This window comes from Lepus europaeus, chromosome 21, assembly GCF_033115175.1.
Source record: "Lepus europaeus isolate LE1 chromosome 21, mLepTim1.pri, whole genome shotgun sequence".
In the NCBI taxonomy this organism is placed as follows: Eukaryota; Metazoa; Chordata; class Mammalia; order Lagomorpha; family Leporidae; genus Lepus; species Lepus europaeus.
The window spans coordinates 56,679,056-56,697,193 of record NC_084847.1 but is presented as its reverse complement, the minus strand read 5'-3'; the positions used below and the strand labels follow the sequence as shown (position 1 = coordinate 56,697,193).

Genomic DNA, 18,138 nt, shown 5'->3' with positions numbered 1-18,138 from the left:
ACAAACATTTATTTACAAAAAGTGCAAGTTCCATATGATACAGGCTTCTTACACAGCAGTTTCAACAGAACTATTTTATTTTTGCTACCTGAAGGTAAAGGAAAACAATGGAATGAACTAGTCATTTTAATACAAAGTGACAGATCATGCACACTGTTGTTTCCTGTTTTTCAATCATTTGCTAAGTGCAAATACTAGGTTCCTCTCTCCAGTTTTAAGGCAAGTAACACAGGACTGCCCTGCTGGCCAGAGGCTGAGGTGGTCATGCAGGGCCTTGCTGGACTTAGGAGACGGCCAGGAAGCAGGTGCCCTGGGGGACAAAGGCCAAAGCTCCCTCCCCACAGCTGGGTGCGGCTGGAGACAGCTAGGGACATCTCGAGTGGCCCCGCGGCAGGGCCGGGGCCAGCACCTCCTCTGCAGCAGCCCGCTCCCTGTCCTACCTCGGGCCCTCGATGGAGCCAAGGGGCCGGGATGCAGGCTGGAGCTGGAGCCGAGCTCCTGGGCGAATGGGTCCGGCTCCAGAGGGCTGTGAGGGAAGGACCCGGGGCCAGCCTCCGTTTGTGGGCCTCCTCTTGCCCTCTGCTCTCAGAGGTCCTCCCTGGAGAGGCGCAGGGAACACGTGTTGAAGGTAGAACCCTGTCACTGGCACACGGAGCCCGCCTTTCCAAGGCACTGTCATTCAGGCTAGGAGCACAGTTCAGGCGGCCCAGAGGCGGGCTCCCGGGCAGCAGACACAGCGGCCCCGTGCCCAGATGACCACCTGTCGGCGAAGCCTTCATCCTGAGAAAGGCGGAAAGGGCGGGCGTCTGCAGGACTGCTCCGCTCCGGTCTCTGAGGAGTCACGGCACAAGGCGCTGTGCCGGCCAGGGGACCAGGAGAGCAGACCCAGGTCCAGGTGACGTGTGCTGCCGGGAGGGGCCCCTCGCTCAGCAGATGGCCAGAGCAAGGGCTCAAGACGGACTGGACAGGATGGGACGAGGTGGCGGGTCGCGCTGGGGACTCTGCACGCAGGCCGAGGCCTGCCCCTTCTACCTGAGAGGGTGTGCGGAGGGAGGGTGAGAGCTCCCGGGGAGCCTACTGCTCCCCCAAGGGCACCTCAGGGGACATCCCCGGGCGGTGACGTCTCCCGGCAGGCCACCAGCCCAGCTCCCTCAAGAGGATCGTCTATCTGCCCACAGCTTCAGGACCACCCGGCCCTCAGGAGTGCCGGGCATGGGGTCACTGATTCTCAGTTTGACTCTGCAGGGCCCAAAAGACAACGGCGAGCAGGCCAGGGAAAACCCCCATGAAGGGGGCACCAGGTGACCACGAAGATGGGACGTGGTTCTTTGTTGCCGGCTGATCCGAGGGTCAGGAGGGAAGAGGGACTCCCTGACTGGTCATGGGATGGACGTGGGGGCAGTGCTTTGCCCTATGGAGTTGCAGCAGCGCCCGACGGGCCGCAGTCAACAGCTCCCCACCCCAGCACTGCCGCCTCAGCCTGCGGCCCAGCCGAGCACCTCCGGCAGCAGCGGGGCTACTGCAGCACAGGACTTGGGGCCGGGGCCGGGGGGGCAGTCCCAACCCCTTGGTTCTCTCCACCTCTACCACCTGTGGGCTCCCCTGACCACGGACCTGACTGTGCTGTGGGAACCAAGGCCTACGTGGTGTCCGACTGAACGGCTTCTCCTATCGTGTGCTGGCAGGGGAACAGAGGCAAATCCTTTGCTTACCTCTTCCTGCAGGGACTTGAGTGATGTGGCAGAGACAGGCCTGCCTCGCGGCCAGGGCCACAGACGGCAGAACTCTTCTCTGGCCCACTGACAGCCAGACCAGTCCTGTTATAGGCACCCAGAGGGCACCGGCCCGCAGTGCCGCTCGATGGGTAGGGGCCCTACCCAAGAAAGGAGCAAGAAGAAAGCCATCTCACCCTCTCAAGAGCCGAACCGGTCACCCTACTGAAGGCAAGAGCAGAACCACGAGCCCTGAAGGGGGCCTTCTATCCTACAGCCCACGGGCTCCACGGCCGCCCGGTAGTGGCTGTGAGCTCGGGGGGTCAGAAGCGATGCCGCAGCTGGGGACCAAAGTGCATGGGCAGGTTGTGCTCCAAGGGCACGTGGATATGGCCCAAGTCGTAGTTGACCCGCATGTGGGGCAGAGGGGCCACGTAGGGCGCCGGGATGGGGCCCATGTTGAGTGGGAAGTTGTTGAACATGGGCCGGACAGGCGGGAGGGCGAAGTGCGGGTGCACAAAGGCATAGGGCGGCATCTGTGGCTGGTGCAGGTTCTGCGGGACGGGCCTGGGCAGGGCCTCCACCCTCTGCACCTTCTCAGGGGGCTTCTCCAACGGGGGTCCGATGCGTTTGAATGTGTGCTCTGAAAAGGAGACAGGATTTGGGTGAGAGAAAGACGGTGAACCAACTCTGCTGGAATCTAGCCTGGGACCAGGGCTCTAAACTGACCTTGGCCCCAGCCAAGGCTGGGCAGCCAGGGAGAGCCTGGAGCGGGAGGTCAAGGGGCTGACCTCTGACCTTTCGCACGCTGACTGCGTCAAGAGCCGTGGCTCCTCAGTGGATGCTGAGATGTGAAGACACCCACCCCTGGGGGTCAGCATCAGAAACTGGGACAGGAGAGCCTCGGGGAGGCCTCTGCTGAGCCAGAGCCAGCAGGCCACACCCGCACTTCCTGCTTCCCCCCTCAATCAGAGGGCTCAGGGCGGGCCTCCTGTCTCCTGGGTCAGGCCTGGCTTCTATTTGTTTTCTGAGCTTGTGTGCAACCCTCGGGCCTTCCTCACTGTAGCCAAGACTTCTCGGCACACCCCCCAGCCTGAGCAGTGGCCATGTGGGCAGAAGTGTGAGGGGTGCGCCCTGGGCTGGGGGCACTGCCAGGACACCCGCGTGGCCCGCTGACCCTGTGAGCCCAGACAGGGCTGTGCCTGGGCGCCGCTGCTGGGGAGTGCACTTGCCTCCACTCTTCCTCTTCTGCTCCTCCTCAGCCTCCTTCTGGATTTCCTCAATTAGCTTCTCATCATCTTCCTAGAAAAAAAGCAACAGGGAGCATGAGGCTGGGCAGAGGCGAGGCCAGCAGGAACCTGGGCCGAGCCACGTTCCCATGAAGACGCCTGGAGGAGGGGTAGGGAGGGCACAAGCAGAGGGAGGAAGCAACAGCCAGCACAGGGTCTGGAGGGTCGGCCTGAGACCAACTACTGCACACAGCCCAGGAGGTCTTGCCGACCCCTGCACTGGGGTGCACCCATCTGGGGGCTACAAAAGGAGCAACATGGCGGCCACAGAGCCCAGGCAGGGGAAGCACAGCACTGCAGAGTCTTGCTGCGATCTCCCTGCCCGAATCAATACTTGGTTGGGGGCCGGCGCTGTGGCGCAGCAGGTTAACGCCCTGGCCTGAAGCGCCAGCATCCCATATGGGCGCTGGTTCAAGACCCGGCTGCTCCACTTCCGATCCAGCTCTCTGCTATGGCCTGGGAAAGCAGCAGAAGATGGCCCAAGCCCTTGGGCCCCTGCACCCATGTGGGAGACCTGGAAGAAGCTCCTGCTCCTGGCTTCGGATCGGTGCAGCTCTGGCCGTCGCGGCCACCTGGGGAGTGAACCAGCGGATCGAAGACTTCTGTCTCTCTTCTCTGTGTAACTCTGACTTTCAAATAAATAAATAAATCTAAAACAAACAAACCAACCAAAAACCAAAAACTTGGTGGGCCAGAAGAGAAGATAAATTCACCTCACACCTGCATTCCCCAGAGGCACTCGGAGCACAGGCAAGCTCCGGGTGGCCCGAGAGCAGGGATGCAGCCCCAGGTCTGTCCCTGGTCAGGCCTCCTGCCCTCCTGTGGGCGACCCAGTCCTGAGAGGGAGACTTTCCAGTTTAACACGGGAGGGAAAGAACATTCGCTGAGGTGCAAAGTAGCCAGCAAGGCAGTGCACCTCTTCCTGGCCCGCTGTGGGTCCCTGCAGTCACAGCTGGAGGTCACTGCGGCCCCTGTGGGCTGCAGGGCTCCAGGGGTAGCCCTGAGGAGGCTCTGCCCCTCTGAGTAAGAGACAGGACCGACTAGAAGGTGGCTCAGTTTCCTGGGGAATTCCAGTGGCTTCTTCAAGCTAGGCCTCGAGGGTGAGCGAATTCCAGCCCCAAGAGAAGTCTTAAATACACACGGTTTATTTCCCCAGACAGGCGCTGGCCCGCCCACCTGGACAGTTTCTGTGCTGTGGGTGCAATAATGTCACCGAGCCTCGATTTTCCCTGCTGATCTGGAGATGCTGTGGACCTTCTGAGATGTGAAGGCAGGGCCCCAGTGACGCGTGAGGTGCAGGGCACTCAGCCCCTCGCCTCGGGGGACGTGGTGGCCCTGGCCCTGGCCTGGGCACTGCAATCTACACAATGACTCAGGAGGCTCCATGTGCCACAGTCCAGACAGCAATCTCATACGGGTGTCTATCAACCCGAGGGTAGAGTCGTCAATTTCATCCAGTAAAGTCTACTCAGTGCCGACTGTGCACAACACTGTCCTACGCTTGCTGGTTAAACTTCAGATCAGCACAAACAGAAAGCCACACACACGTGGGATCACCGGGCAGTCGGGCAACACGCTCCCCTGGCTTGGGAGAGTCGCTGGAGACAGGGCACCATGTTGGCAACAATGAGAACCCATCAAATCCACTCGCATTCTCCAAGCTCCATAGCACAAGCGTCTTTTTAAGTAATTTATTTATTTATTTTTATTTGACAGATAGAGTTAGTGAGAGAGAGAGAGACAGAGGGAAAGGTCTTCCTTCCGTTGGTTCAGCCCCCAAATGGCCGCTAAGGCCGGCGCTGCGCCGATCTGAAGCCAGGAGCCAGGTGCTTCCTCCTGATCTCCCATGTGGGTGCAGGAGCCCAAGCACCTGGGCCGTCCTCCACTGCCTTCCCGGGCCACAGCAGAGAGCTGGCCTGGAAGAGGGGCAACCGGGACAGAACCGGCGCCTATATGGGATGCCGGCGCCACAGGTGGTGGATTAACCAAGTGAGCCGTGGCGCCGGCCCAGCTTCCTTCTAACCCGGTATCTGAGACACTGTTCACCGGGTCTCAGCAGATGCTCTGAGCAAGGCACAGGAAGGGCAGAGGTGACACAGGTCAAGATCCCATCATGCATTTCGCACGCTGTAAAACGTGCACCAGAGAATGGCAGTGCTGGGAGGAACCCTGTGGGCGGTCAGCGTCAGAACTCCAGCACGGCACCCCATCCAATGCTGGAGAGGCAGCCGCGGTCCCGCCCCTACAGAGCAAACACTGCCTGCTGTGAGCCCAGACTGAGCTGGGATGACACTTTGAAATGCCATTAACGCTGTGCGGTTGCACAGCCTTCAAGACCGGCCTCCAACCCGCCCTGCTCTCCCTCTCTGCTGACATTTCTGCCAGGATAAATGAAACGTGAGGGACAAGAGGCCTTGCTTCTGGACAGAAGATTCCAGACCCCTGGGCACTGCCGGATTTCTAGCACTGAGCTTCCTTCGACAAATCCAAACATTCCTGGATGAGCCCAACCCAAGAGCCCCCTTAGGAGGGGCTCAAGTGCTTGCCCGGGCGGCGGGGAGGCAGATGACTGCCTGCAGGGGAGCCGCAGCTTGTCACTGAGTGGCTCAGGGAGGAAGTGCAGCTGCTGCCGCCTCGGCACCCTCCTCACTTCCTGCCAACAAGTCCCCTGGCTCTGGTTTTCCTGATGGACCAAGTGGACCTGAGACCGCTTGTCCCGGAGCTCACCAGTGCCCTTGAAGCCTAGACTGCCTTTCTCCACAACATGTTGGCACTGAACCATGTGAACAATGATTTTCACCACAAACTATGAGTAACGTTACAACTGGGATATGGGCGGGATGTTTAGGTTTCAACCTTTCTCAACTGGTTGGGGTCCCACAAGACACCGTGTTTAGTAACCTCAGTAGGAATTCAAGAGGCTAGGGGGCTGGTGTCGTGGTACAGTGGGTAAAGCTGCCACCTGGGACGCCGGCATACTGTTCGGGTGCCGATTCGTGTCCCAGCTGCTCCACTTCCGATCCAGTTCCCTGTTAACAACCTGGAAAGGGAATGGAAGATGGCCCAAGTGCTAGGGCTCCTGGCTTCGGCCTGGTTCAGATCTAGACACTGCAGCCATTTGGGGAGTGAACCAGCGGATGGAGATTTTTCTTTCCTCTCTCTGTTGCTATGCCTTTCAAATAAATAAAAATATTTATTTATTTATTTGAAAGTCACAGCTATACACAGAGAAGGCGAGATGGGGGGAGGGGAGGGAGGGAGGGGATGGGAGAGAGAGGTGTCGTTCATCCGCTGGTTCACTCCCCAGTTTGCTGCAATCAGCCAGAGCTGGGCTGATCCAAAGCCAGGATCCAGGAGCCTCTTCTGGGTCTCCCATGTGGGTGCAGGGGCCCCAGGACTTGAGCCATCTTCCACTGCTTTCCCAGGCCATAGCAGAGATCTGGATTGGAAGTGGAACAGCCGGGTCTTGAACCGGTGCCCATATGGGATGCCGGCACTGCAGGTGGCGGCTTTACCCAATAAGCCACAGTGCCTTCTACTCAATTTCAAAGAATTAAAAGAGTCTTTTACATTTTACACGACTTGCACAATTAACAGGATTACTAATGCTTTTTAAGAAAAAGGCAAGGTGGCCGGCACCGTGGCTTAACAGGCTAATCCTCCGCCTTGTGGCGCCGGCACACCGAGTTCTAGTCCCGGTCGGGGCGCCGGATTCTATCCCGGTTGCCCCTCTTCTAGGCCAGCTCTCTGCTATGGCCTGGGAAGGCAGTGGAGGATGGCCCGAGTCCTTGGGCCCTGCACCCACATGGGAGACCAGGAGAAGCACCTGGCTCCTGCCTTCGGATCAGCGAGATGCGCCGGCCGCAGCGGCCATTGGAGGGTGAACCAACGGCAAAAAGGAAGACCTTTCTCTCTGTCTCTCTCTCTCTGTCCACTCTGCCTGTCAAAAAAAAAAAAAAAAAAAAAAAAAAAAAAAAAAAGAGAAAAAGGCCAGGTGGCAGGTTTAGGATTGATTATGAGGTTGAACATGAAGCCTGGCCCCTCATGCCTTGGGTGAGTGACAGATGGGCTGTGTGTCCCTCCTGGACGCAGGCTCCCTCAGGGAACACTTCAGGCATCCTGAGTGTCACTGCCCCCATGAAGAGCGACACTGGTACAGAAGGCTGGCCAGGCAGCAAATCTAGGCCACACCCCAGCTGCTGGAAACGGTAACAATAGGAGGAAAGAGGAGGGGGAGCCAAGCCGAGCTGACCAGAGAACGAGTGTCCCCTTCCCCAGGCTGATTCAGGGTGGTGCCCAGTGCTGGACACAGGCCCCAGCGTGACCTGACAGTGGCACTGGCCTCCCCAGAAGCTGCGGGTGCACTGGGAAGAGTGTCAGCTCTGGGGCAGCCTCAGCAGGAGCCCACTTGTTTCTAAGCAGGTAGGGTAACTTCCACCACCCTGCAGATGGGGATCTGAGGGGCAGTGAGTTCTAAGCCAGCAAGTGTCACTGTACAGCCTCAGTGCCAGGCTATTTTAAGACTCTGCTTTGTTCTAGAAAATCTGAAGCTGCTCCTCCCTGAAACACAAGAGGGTTCTAAAATCTCCTTTCCTAAACACAACAGGGCAAAACACCATATAAAACATCTCTACTCAAGCAGATGAATAGCTAATAGAGAGAGGGGCATCTCCTTGGACAGTCTTAGTAACTTACATTCTCTTGGACTCAGCTCATCCTGAAATGCACATCCCTTAAAAACGACCTATTTACCCACCTACCTTTTTTAAAATTATTATTTTATTTATTTGTTTGAGAGCTAGACTTACAGATATGGTGAGGGACAGACAGAGAGAAAATTCTTCCATCTGCCGGTTCACAAATGGCCACAATGCCCAGAGCTGGGCCAATCTGAAGCCAGGAGCCAGGAGATTCCTCTACATCTCCTACACAGGTGCAAGGGCCCAAGGACGTGGGCCATCTTCTACTGCTTTCCCAGGCGACAGCAGAGAGCTGGATCAGAAGAGGACCCAGCACGAGAGCTGGCATCCGAATGGGATGCCGGGGCCACAGGTGGAGGATCCACCTGCTACACCACAGCGCCGGCCCCTTGACTACCGTTAACACTTGGCCTCTGGGATAAAAGCCAGCAGATCCCTTGTGTCTACAGCGGGGCCATCAGGGAGCCCCCTGAGCCTCACCTACTGAGCCAGCAACCTAAGTTGCGGACCACAGTCAACCACTGAGGCAAGGGCTCTGGCCGCCTCTGACCAGAGAACGTGAACAACCATGTCAGGGCTGTCGCGTTGTGTGTCTTCTCAAGGCCACTGAGTTACTGGAGTATGACGAGGTCCCAAGGAATCTTCCCTCTGATGATTTCTTGCTTTAAAAAACCAGGGATCCTTGGGGCTGGCACTGTGGTGCAGCAGGTTAATGCCCTGGCCTGAAGCACCAGCATCCCATACAGGCGCCGGTTCTAGTCCTGGCTGCTCCACTTCCGATCCAGCTCCCTGCTGTGGCCTGGGAAGGCAGTGGAAGATGGACCAAGTGCTTGGGCCCCTGCACCCATGTGGGAGACCTGGAAGAAGCTCCTGGCTTCGGATCGATTAGCTCCGACCGTTGTGGCCATCTGGGGAGTGAACCATCGGATGGAAGACCTCTCTCTCTGCCTCTCCTCTTTGTGTAACTCTTTCAAATAAATAAATAAATCTTAATAAAAAAAACACAAAAAACAAAAAACACCCAAAAAACAGAGATCCAGGGGCCAGCGTTGTGGCCTAGCAAGCTAGGCTCTGCCTGCAACGCCAGCATCCCATATGGGCTCTGGTTCATGATCTGGTTGCTCTACTTCCAATCCAGCTCCCTGCTAATGCACCTGGGAAAGCAGCGGAAGACGGCCCAAGTGCTTGTGCCCCTACCCACATGGGAGACCCAGAGGAGGCTTTGGGTTCTTGGCTTTGGCCTGGCCCAGCCATGGCTGCTGTGGCCATTTGTAGAGTGAGCCAGTGGATGGAAGATCTCTCTGTCTCTCCTCCTCTGAAACTTTCAAAACAAACAAACAAACAAAAACAAAAACCCAAAGGAATCTGATTTTCAAACGCAGTGAAAAATGACACTAGTTTTCTAATAATCAAAATAGTATACATCCATTCAAGCAACCTTCAGAAACGTTTAGTAATTCCTCACTACTCACCAGAGAGAACTCCTGGAAAAGTTTTGATATATTTCCCATTGGCTGTTTTTAAATTCACAGCTCACGTCCCAAACCCACTGAGGGTCCATTCTGGAAGGCCACGCTCTGCCCTGCATGGTTCTGAGTTCACACACAGGGACAGGCAGGGGTTTATGGGAGGATAGCCCAGTGAAGAGTGCAGGGCGGGGGAGGGGCTGAGCAGCCCCTAGCCTGTGTACCCTGACCAGTGGCTCTGCTTGCTGACCCCTGCGCGGGACCCTCCCAGCATCCTCTCCCTCACCTCCAGCTGGGGCTGTCAGGGCCTAGGGTTCCCTTCTCTGCTGTTTTTCTGGCTCCTTACAGTCTCTGACAACTTTCAAACGGATCCATTTCTGATGGGCAAGGAACCTCCCAGGTTGAGATGGGAGAGAGTGGATCTGGCCGCGAGCAAGACGTCACGCAAGGTCTCAGAAGACAGTGTGGGGGGAAAACCTCAAGAATGTAGTGAGTGAGTGGGAACGCTTCCGACCTCTCCCCACAGAGGACACCGACCGTGGGTTTGTCAGCAACTGCCCTGTTCGTGCCGAGGTATGGTCCTTCAACACCTAACTTGCTTAGGCTTTTAACCAGGAAAGGTGCTGTATCTTATCAAATGCTTTCTCTGCATCTATTATTGACATAATCATATGGTTTTTCTCCTTCATAAAGTGTGATGGCACACCAGGCTGGAGCGGAAGCGAGTCAGCCAGCATCCCTAGTGCTACCCATGGCCCACAAACCGCAGCAGGATTACATCAGCACCAGGAAAGCAGAGGCTGTGCAACGGAGCCTCACTCGCCCAGCGCATCTGGAAGAACACTCCGAACACAGAAACGCATCTGAGCAGGGAGAGGGCTTGTGCAGGTCTCAGGCCCCTGAGCAGCAGGACACACAAAGTGCCGGGCCTCTCAGAGGGGACTCCACAGCACTGCTTCATGTGCGGGAGTGGCTGGGGAGGGCCCACCAAGAGATGAGGGTGGGGGGCAGGCAGGGGCTCAGTCAGCCCCAGGACTGGCAGGAAGAAGGTAGCAGTCACCAGTGAGATTTACTGGAGAACACAAAACAACCCCTCAACTTGTCCCTCGACAGGAAGCCCCACAGCTCTGTCCGTGCAGCAGCAGGGTATGGAAGGAGAAAACCACGGGAGGGGAACTACAGCGTCACGCAGGGAGAGGGAGTCACCAGGCATCACCAGGCTGATGGCTTCCAAGGATATGTCTGCGCCCGTGGCACTGAACTCCTGTCAGGGCCTGTCAGGGCCCTTTCCAGCCTGCTTTCTGTTGCTGGTCACCAGGGTTGGCCACCATACCCATGGAGGAAGGGCGGTGACTTCTCTTCTCCATTTAACTTTTCTCCCTTTAGAAAGGTGACAGGGAATCTGCAATCAACTGCTGTGTCCCCTCCCCTAATTTTGGGGGTGGGGCAGGCCGGGCTCTAGGTCATGTGTGGCCACAGCTGTTGTTAATAAACTTGCGTGACAAGGCCTCCAAAGAGCTGGAGATTCCATTTGCAATGATTCCCAGGCCAGCTGAGACTGCCTGGGCAACAGCAACCCTGAACCCATCCCCTGTGACAGGAAACAGGAGGCAGCAAGAGGCGAGCTGCCCGGCGCAGCCAAGGCTCTGCAGCTGGGGCTGAACGGAGATGGGGCAGGGCAAAGGGGCACAGGCATCAGGCTGGCTACCTCTTCAGGTCAGAGGTCCAGCGCCCAGACGCCAGTCTGTCTAGAGGACCTCCCGCACAAAAACCTAGGGGTGGGGGAGGAATGTTTAGCTCCTGGCAGGGTCAAGTGTGCAGGCTGGGGCCTCCTAGGCCCGTGATCACGATGCACACCAACACAGAGTGTACTGGGCTGTGCTGTCTGCCCTCCGTGGTCAAGTCCTCTACTGACATTGACCCCCAACCAGGGACACTGTCAAGCTGGTGGAGTTGCTGGACCTCCTACCACCTGCAAGTTGCTCAATGGGGCAAGAGTCATGGTCCCCCGGCCTCTGTGAGGTCTACCTCGGGTCACAGGGCTCAGGAGAAAATGGAGGCAGCTCCCAGGCATCTCCACATGTGTGGAAGGAGCCGGATACCGGTCAGGAGACCTGGGTTTGCATCCTGGTGATACCACGCCCCGTGAGTCAACATCACTCCCTTCATCTCCAAAATGGGAGAGTGGGGGCTCACACCTTCCCCACTTGGCACAGTGTGGCATACGCAAGACAGAGGCTCCAGTCAGTTCTGATGACAGTTCGGACACAACACTCACTCACAGGAACTGGCGTTTCAAACAGGCTAGAAATAAAACGCTCAGGCAAGCTATGGAGGCCGAGTGGTGGGCAACACGTGGGCTGACTACCTCTTTTTTTTTTTTTTTTTTAAAGATTTATCTTATTTATTTGAAAGGCAGAGTTACAGAGAGAGGAGAGATAGAGAGACATTCCATTGGTTCACTCCCCAGACGGCCACAACAGGCAGGGCTCAGGCCGAAGCCAGGAGCCAGGAGCTTCTTTCAGGTCTCCCACGTGGGTGCAGGGGCCAAGCACACAGGCTATACTCCACTACTTTCTCAGAATAGGAAAGTGGGGGCCAGCGCTGTGCCAAAGCAGGTTAAGCCACCGCATCTCATATGGGAAATGGTTCAGGTCCTGGCTGCTCTATTTTTTTTTTAAAGAATTATTTTTATTATTTGAAAGACAGAGTTTGAGAGAGAGAGAGAGACAGGAAGAGAGAAAGAGAGAAAGAGAGAGTCTTCTGGTCCACTGGTTCATTCCCCAAATGAACACAACAGCCAGAGCTGAGCTGATCTGAAGCCAGGAGCAGGAGCTTCTTCCGGGTCTCCCATGTGGGTGCAGGGGCCCAAGCATTTGGCCCATCTTCTATTGCTTTCCCAGGGCATAGCAGAGAGCTGGATCAGAGGTGGAGCAGCTGGGACATGAACCGGTGCCCATATGGGATGCTGGAGCTGCAGGCTGGGGCTTTAACCCACCATGACACAGCACTGGCCCCAGCTGCTCTACTTTTAATCCAGGCTCCCTGCTAATGTCCTGGGAAAGCAGAATAAACAGGCTTAAGTGCTGGGTCTCTGCCCACGTGGGAGACTAGAAAGAAGCTCCTCAGCTGGCCTAGCCCTGGCCTTTGTGGCCATCTGGGGAGTGAACCAGGAGATGGAAGGTCTCTGGCTCTCTCTCTGTCTCTCCCACACACTCTGTAACTTTTTCAAATAAATAAACCCTTAAAGCAAAAAGGAAATTTGAAAAGTTAAGGAAAAAATGCAAAGATCCATTTCCAACCTAAAGCACAGAAGATCCTCCCTTGCTGAGTTCTACACTCGCAGCAATCCTCTCCTACGTCCTTTTTCTCTCTCCTGGTTCTTGCCATCAAGCGAAGTTCTCAAACGTGCCCGCAGTGTGCTCTGGCACAGGAAGCCCCTGCGCTCCGCAGACACGGAGCCCGGCCTGGTAGGCTGGAGTGGTCGGGGAGAAGGCAGGTCTGGGGACAAATGGCTTGGCCTCGGGTTCAACAGGTTTCGTCGTCTCTTAGGCTGGCACATCGGCTCTGCCCTGCACTGCCATCACAGAATGAAACACATGGTAGGCGTACGGACAAACGAGGGGCGAACGTGCCTGCTACGCAAATAGCCAGGCAGTAACTCTGCCGACTGTGAGCAGCTTCTAAAAGCCCTGAGGTTTTCTTTGAACTGAGCAGGCTTCAAACCATTATATTAAAAAAATAAAGAGGCTGTAGAAAACAATTCTCTGTGGTTTCTTGTAGCCAAAACCTAAGACAAACACCGACTTGGATAGTTAAAGAGAACACCTGTTAGGATTCTGCCACAGCTCTGACTGTGAGTGACTGCCCGTTCACCCTTCTGCAACCACTCAGGGACAGGAGACAGGCAGTACAGGGGCCTGGGACGCCCCCGGCAGCTCTGCCTGTGCTGCAGCCGCGCCTGCTGGTCTGTGTGTGAGGCTCGGCCGTGCACTGTGCCCTGTGCTGACTGCTGCTTCTCTCTCGGCTTTCCTACAGGAGACATCTTGTTTCCTGAGAGTCTGCTTTTTGGCTTATTTTTGGTAAGTAACAGAAAGAAAGTTGCATTCACTATTTGGGCACTTCATCAGAGTGACTTCAGGTTCCCAAGCCATCTCCAGTCATTAAAGACGAAAATTCGCATTCTCTCCAAACCACAGAGGGACAACTCCCTCGCTGACAAATAAGAGATTCTTCCCAACGCTGCTGGTTAATTAAGCCGGAGAACAGACTCTACGACAGTGAATGCTTTGTCTCCCTCAACTTCTGAATGGCTGTGTGTTCTCAAGCCACAACAGATGCTGGGCTGGGATTCAGTCAGCCTCCTGGTGGGAATCAAGGAGACGGGGCCGATCCCAGCGTTGATGGGAACAGGACGCACGGAACAAAGTCTCCGGCTACGGCTGCCCAGGGAAGCCGGAGGGGTTTGTGTTTGCCTGACCTTCCTTTCTAACTGTGTATCGAGCAAATAAAGAACCTTTCTCAGGACAGAAGATGGCAACTCAACAAGAAAACGACGAGGCAGCTGCATGGGACGGCACCCAAGCAAGGTAGCAATCCACGAGAAACCTTCCTAATAATTTCCACGTGGGAGGACACTGGGCAGCAGGAGGAGGAACAAGGACAAGAGGGGGAAGAGATACACACAGGAAACAGGCAGACCTTGGGGTTCCGGTACTCGCCGGTGAGGCTCCCTCTGCTTTGTTTCCAAGATGCAACCCAGCCTCGAGGACCCTCTGAGCTGAGCTGAAGACCAGGGTCCTATTTAACTTCCACACCGGGGGCCCGAGATTCTCACTGCGGGCACCAAGGAGGAGGTCAGCAGAGCGGCTCAGCCTGGGGAGGTTTTCACACAGGCCATGAGCACTTCTGGGGCGCACTTCCCCTCGGGGCCACAGAGGACTCCTGCTCACACGAAACCTCTCCCCTTCTTCCACACATTTTCTCGCGGGAGGGGACAGGCACGCTGAAGGTCTTCCTGCGTCACAAGCCAGGTGACACAATTCCTGAGGTCCCTCGGCCTGGCCTCCTGCCGAGAGGAGCCTGCTCCCGACAGAACATTCCTAATCCAGGCACCTAGTTTCCACAGAGAGTTCCAGCTTTTCAAAACCCTGTGTGGCTGAGGGGTTTCTATTTCTTCTGTGTTCCCTTACCACCCCTGAGGCTGGCCTCCCGGAACCTCAGCCGTGGCCACTGGCAGGGCCTGTTGTGACCTCCACAGCGGCCTCCTTGTGTTGCGGGCCCATGTCCTCTTGGGAGGCATGCTGCAGACTGCCGACACCAGCGGTGAGGACTGACAGCTAATGAGACCTCTTCTCCAGCATGTGGAGTGCTGGCTTGAACCATGTTGGAGAGATTAGCAAATGGCAATTTTTTTTTTTTTTTTTTAAAGATTTACTTAATTGAAAGGCAGAGTTACAGAGAAGCAGACAGAGAGGTCTTCCACTCGATGGTTCACTCCCCAAGCGGCCACAATGGCCGGAGCTGTGCTGATCGGAATCCAGGGGCTTCTTCCAGGTCTCCCACACGGGTGCAGGGGCCCAAGGACTTGGGCCATCTTCTACTGCTTTCCCAGGCCATAGCAGAGACCTGGATCGGAAGTGGAGCAGCCGGGACTACCACCAGTGCCCATATGGGATCCAGGCACTGCAGGCAGCGGCTTTACCCGCTACGCCATGGTGCTGACCTCTGGCCAATTTTTAAAACCAAGAGATGTCACATTAAAAGAGAGTTCCTGGGGCAGGTGTGCTGCAGCAGGTTAGGTCACCACCTGAGACAACATCATCCCATACTGGAGTGCTGCTTCCAGTCCTGGGTGCCCCCTCGTCACAGGCCTGGGAAGCAGCAGATGAAGCTCAAGTCCTTGGCCCTGCCACAGATGTGGAAGATCCAGATGGAGTTCCTGGCTCCTAGCTTTAGCCTGGCCCTGGCCTGGCTGTTCTATTTAGTGAGTGAATCAGCGGGTGGACAATCTCTTTCTTAAATAAGCAGAATCAAATAAAAACTGCGAAGAGCTGAGTGGCAGGCAGCTCCTTCTGTGGGTGTCCAACCTCCCGCCTCCCACAGTTCCCACCACACCCTACCGTGCCCTAGATAGCCCTACCGCACTCATACGTCAGTGCTGGTACAACCCAACCCTGGGATCCTGGCTGCCCTCGGCTTTAAAAAATTTATTTGACAGACAGACAAGAGGGGGAGGGGGGGGGAGAGAGGGAGGGAGGGAGGGAAGGGGAGAGAGAGATCTCCCATCCATTGGTTTACTCCCCAGATGCCTACAACAGCTGGTGGGCTGCAGCTGGGAACTCAATACGGGTCTCCCAAATTTGACTGCAACAGCCAGAGCTGAGCCGATCCAAAACCAGGACCAGGAGCTTCTCCTGGTCTCCCATGTGGGTGCAGGGCCCAAGGACTTGGACCATCTTCTACAGCTTTCCCAGGCCACAGCAGAGAGCTGGATTGGAAGAAGAGCAGCTGGGACTAGAACCAGTGCCCATATGGGATGCCGGCACTGCAGGCCAGGGCTTTAACCCGCTGAGCCACAGTGCCAGCCCTGCTTGTTTTCTATGTATAAATCTTTCCATGTTCCTTTTACCCCTCGGGGATCTATGTTTTAAAATACAGATAGCACTATTTTTCATACTATTCTAACACTAGCACATACAAAATTAAACACCTCTCCTATTTGGGGGAATACTTAAATGTGGTTTCTAACTCTGCACTACTTTACATAACTTAGGGACCAGTTTTGTGTACAGACATTTAAGAGAATGTGGCCACTATCTCAAGTAACTGCTGGGTCATCGCATGCACACTCAAATTCTGATTTGTGCAACCGAACTGCCCACTCTGATCCATGACACTCCCACCAACATGGTATAGGATGCCCGCTCTCCCATGTCCTCACCAACGCGGGTGTCATCAATGCATAAACCCTTGTCAAGCGGACAGGTGACACTCATTTCTACGTATTTGATTATCATGGGCAGCAGTTACACAACAAGCTGGGGGTAAGCAGAAAGACAACTGGCTTCTAATAAGCACTTTTGCTTCTCTGCAATTCTTTTTCAAAAAAATTATTGATTTAAAAGGCAGACACACACACACACACACAAGTTAGGGTGTTTATCTTCTATGAGCGTGCTGTGTGGCCTTCTTCCCATGTGGATCATTCTATCTATTACTACTAGCAGACACTTGGTCTTATCTACGTGATCCCTTTGACACTTAAAGCCGTCTTTATGATCAGTTATGCACTTAAGCTGATCACTGTAACTAGTAAGAAGGCATTGGTACCTGCCAACTTAATGGGCTTTGGAGTCGCATGGCAAGTTGTTAGATTTACCCTTGGGGGTAAGTCCGAGGGAAGGTGCGGAATTGCACATCTCCTCTCTCTCTTATTCCCACTCTTATTTTTTAACAGGGATCAATTTTCAGTTGGGTTTAAACACCTAAGAATAATTCTGTGTTAAGTAAAGAGTTCAACCAATGGTATGAAGTAGAAGAGAAAAAACTAAAAAGGATAAAACAGTACGCTGGTCCTCGGCAGTCAGGCCAAGTGCTGATCGCTCACTGCTGCTCACGGCGTCAGTTTCACTTCCGCAGGTGTCCTTTTAGGTGCTCGGTTAGTGGTCAGATCAGGGATTAGTGCCCCTTTCCCCCACCTCCTCGCCAGCATGTGTTGTTGGTTGATTTCTGTATGTGAGCCATTCTACGTGGGGTGAGGTGAAACCTTACTGTGGTTTTGATTTGCAGTTCCCTGATGGCTGGTGATCCTGAACATTTTTTCAGAAGTAGTACTTCACACTTCTGCACGTGGAAATCCAGTTTTCCCAGCACCATTTGCTGAATAGACTGTCCTTGCTCCAGGAATTGGTTTTAGCTCCTTGATCAAATATAAGCTGGTTGTAGATGTCTGGATTGATTTCTGGTGTTTCTATTCTATTCCACTGGTCTAACCATCTGTTTCTGTGCCAGTACTACGCTGTTTTGATTATAACTGCCCTGTAATATGCCTTTAGATCTGGTATTGTGATGCCGCTGGCTCTGTTTTTGTTGTATAAGATTGCTGTAGCTATTCGAGATCTACTGTGCCTCCATATGAATTTCAGCATCATTTTTTCCAGATCTGAGAAGAATGTCTTTGCTATTTTGATTGGTATCGCATTGAATCTGTAAATTGCTTTTGGAAGAACAGATATTTTAATGATAATGATATTGATTGTTTCAACCCATGAACATGGAAGATTTTTCCATTTTTTGGGTATCTTCCTTTCTTTACAGTTTTGTAATTCTCATTGTACAGATCTCTGACATCCTTGGTTAAGTTGATCCCAAGGCACTTGATTTTTTTTGTAGCTGTTGTGAATGGGATTGATCTTAGAGGTTCTTTCTCAGCCGTGGCACTGCCTGTGTATACAAAGGCTGTTGATTTTTGTGTCTCAGCTGGCCTTGCTCCCCAGCCCAGGACACCTGCTCATGTCCCCCCACCTAACAGTCTCCTCCAGCTCCTGTGGCTCTCCCTCACCTCTCTCATTATTCCACAACAGTGGCTCTTGTTTTCGAGTATGTATGACTGAACACTCTTCGAGGATACAGGCTTTCTGGTCAGACTACTTCTGGCAGCAGCGTCAGCACTGTGGTGCGGTAAGTTAATCTGCCACCTGCGATGCTGGCATCCCATATGGATGCTGGTTCATGTCCCTGCTGCTCCACTTCTGATCCAGCTTCCTGCCAATGAGCCTGGGAAAAGCACAAGATGGCCCGAGTGTTTGGGCCTCTGCTACCCATGTTGAAGACCTGGATGAAGCTCCCGGCTTTGGCTCGGCCCAGCCCCTGCCATTGTGGTCATCTAGGGAGTGAATCAGCAGGTGGAAGATCTCTCTCTATAACTCTGACTTTCAAATAAATATTTTTTTCAATAAACAAATGAATG

At 54.6% G+C, this 18,138-nt stretch overlaps 1 protein-coding gene across 1 annotated transcript in view; it reads right to left on the bottom strand.

Annotated features, from left to right (window-relative positions):
* Positions 1 to 18,138, bottom strand: part of RNF216 (ring finger protein 216) — a 140,488-nt gene continuing 122,350 nt past the window's right edge. Inside the window, exons 16-17 of the mRNA XM_062180141.1 lie at positions 2,945 to 3,014; positions 1 to 2,355 (exon numbers count right to left, since the gene is read on the bottom strand). Of these exons, the coding sequence (XP_062036125.1) occupies positions 2,036 to 2,355; positions 2,945 to 3,014 (390 nt within the window). The 3' untranslated portion in view covers positions 1 to 2,035. The remainder of the gene's footprint in view (positions 2,356 to 2,944; positions 3,015 to 18,138) is intronic.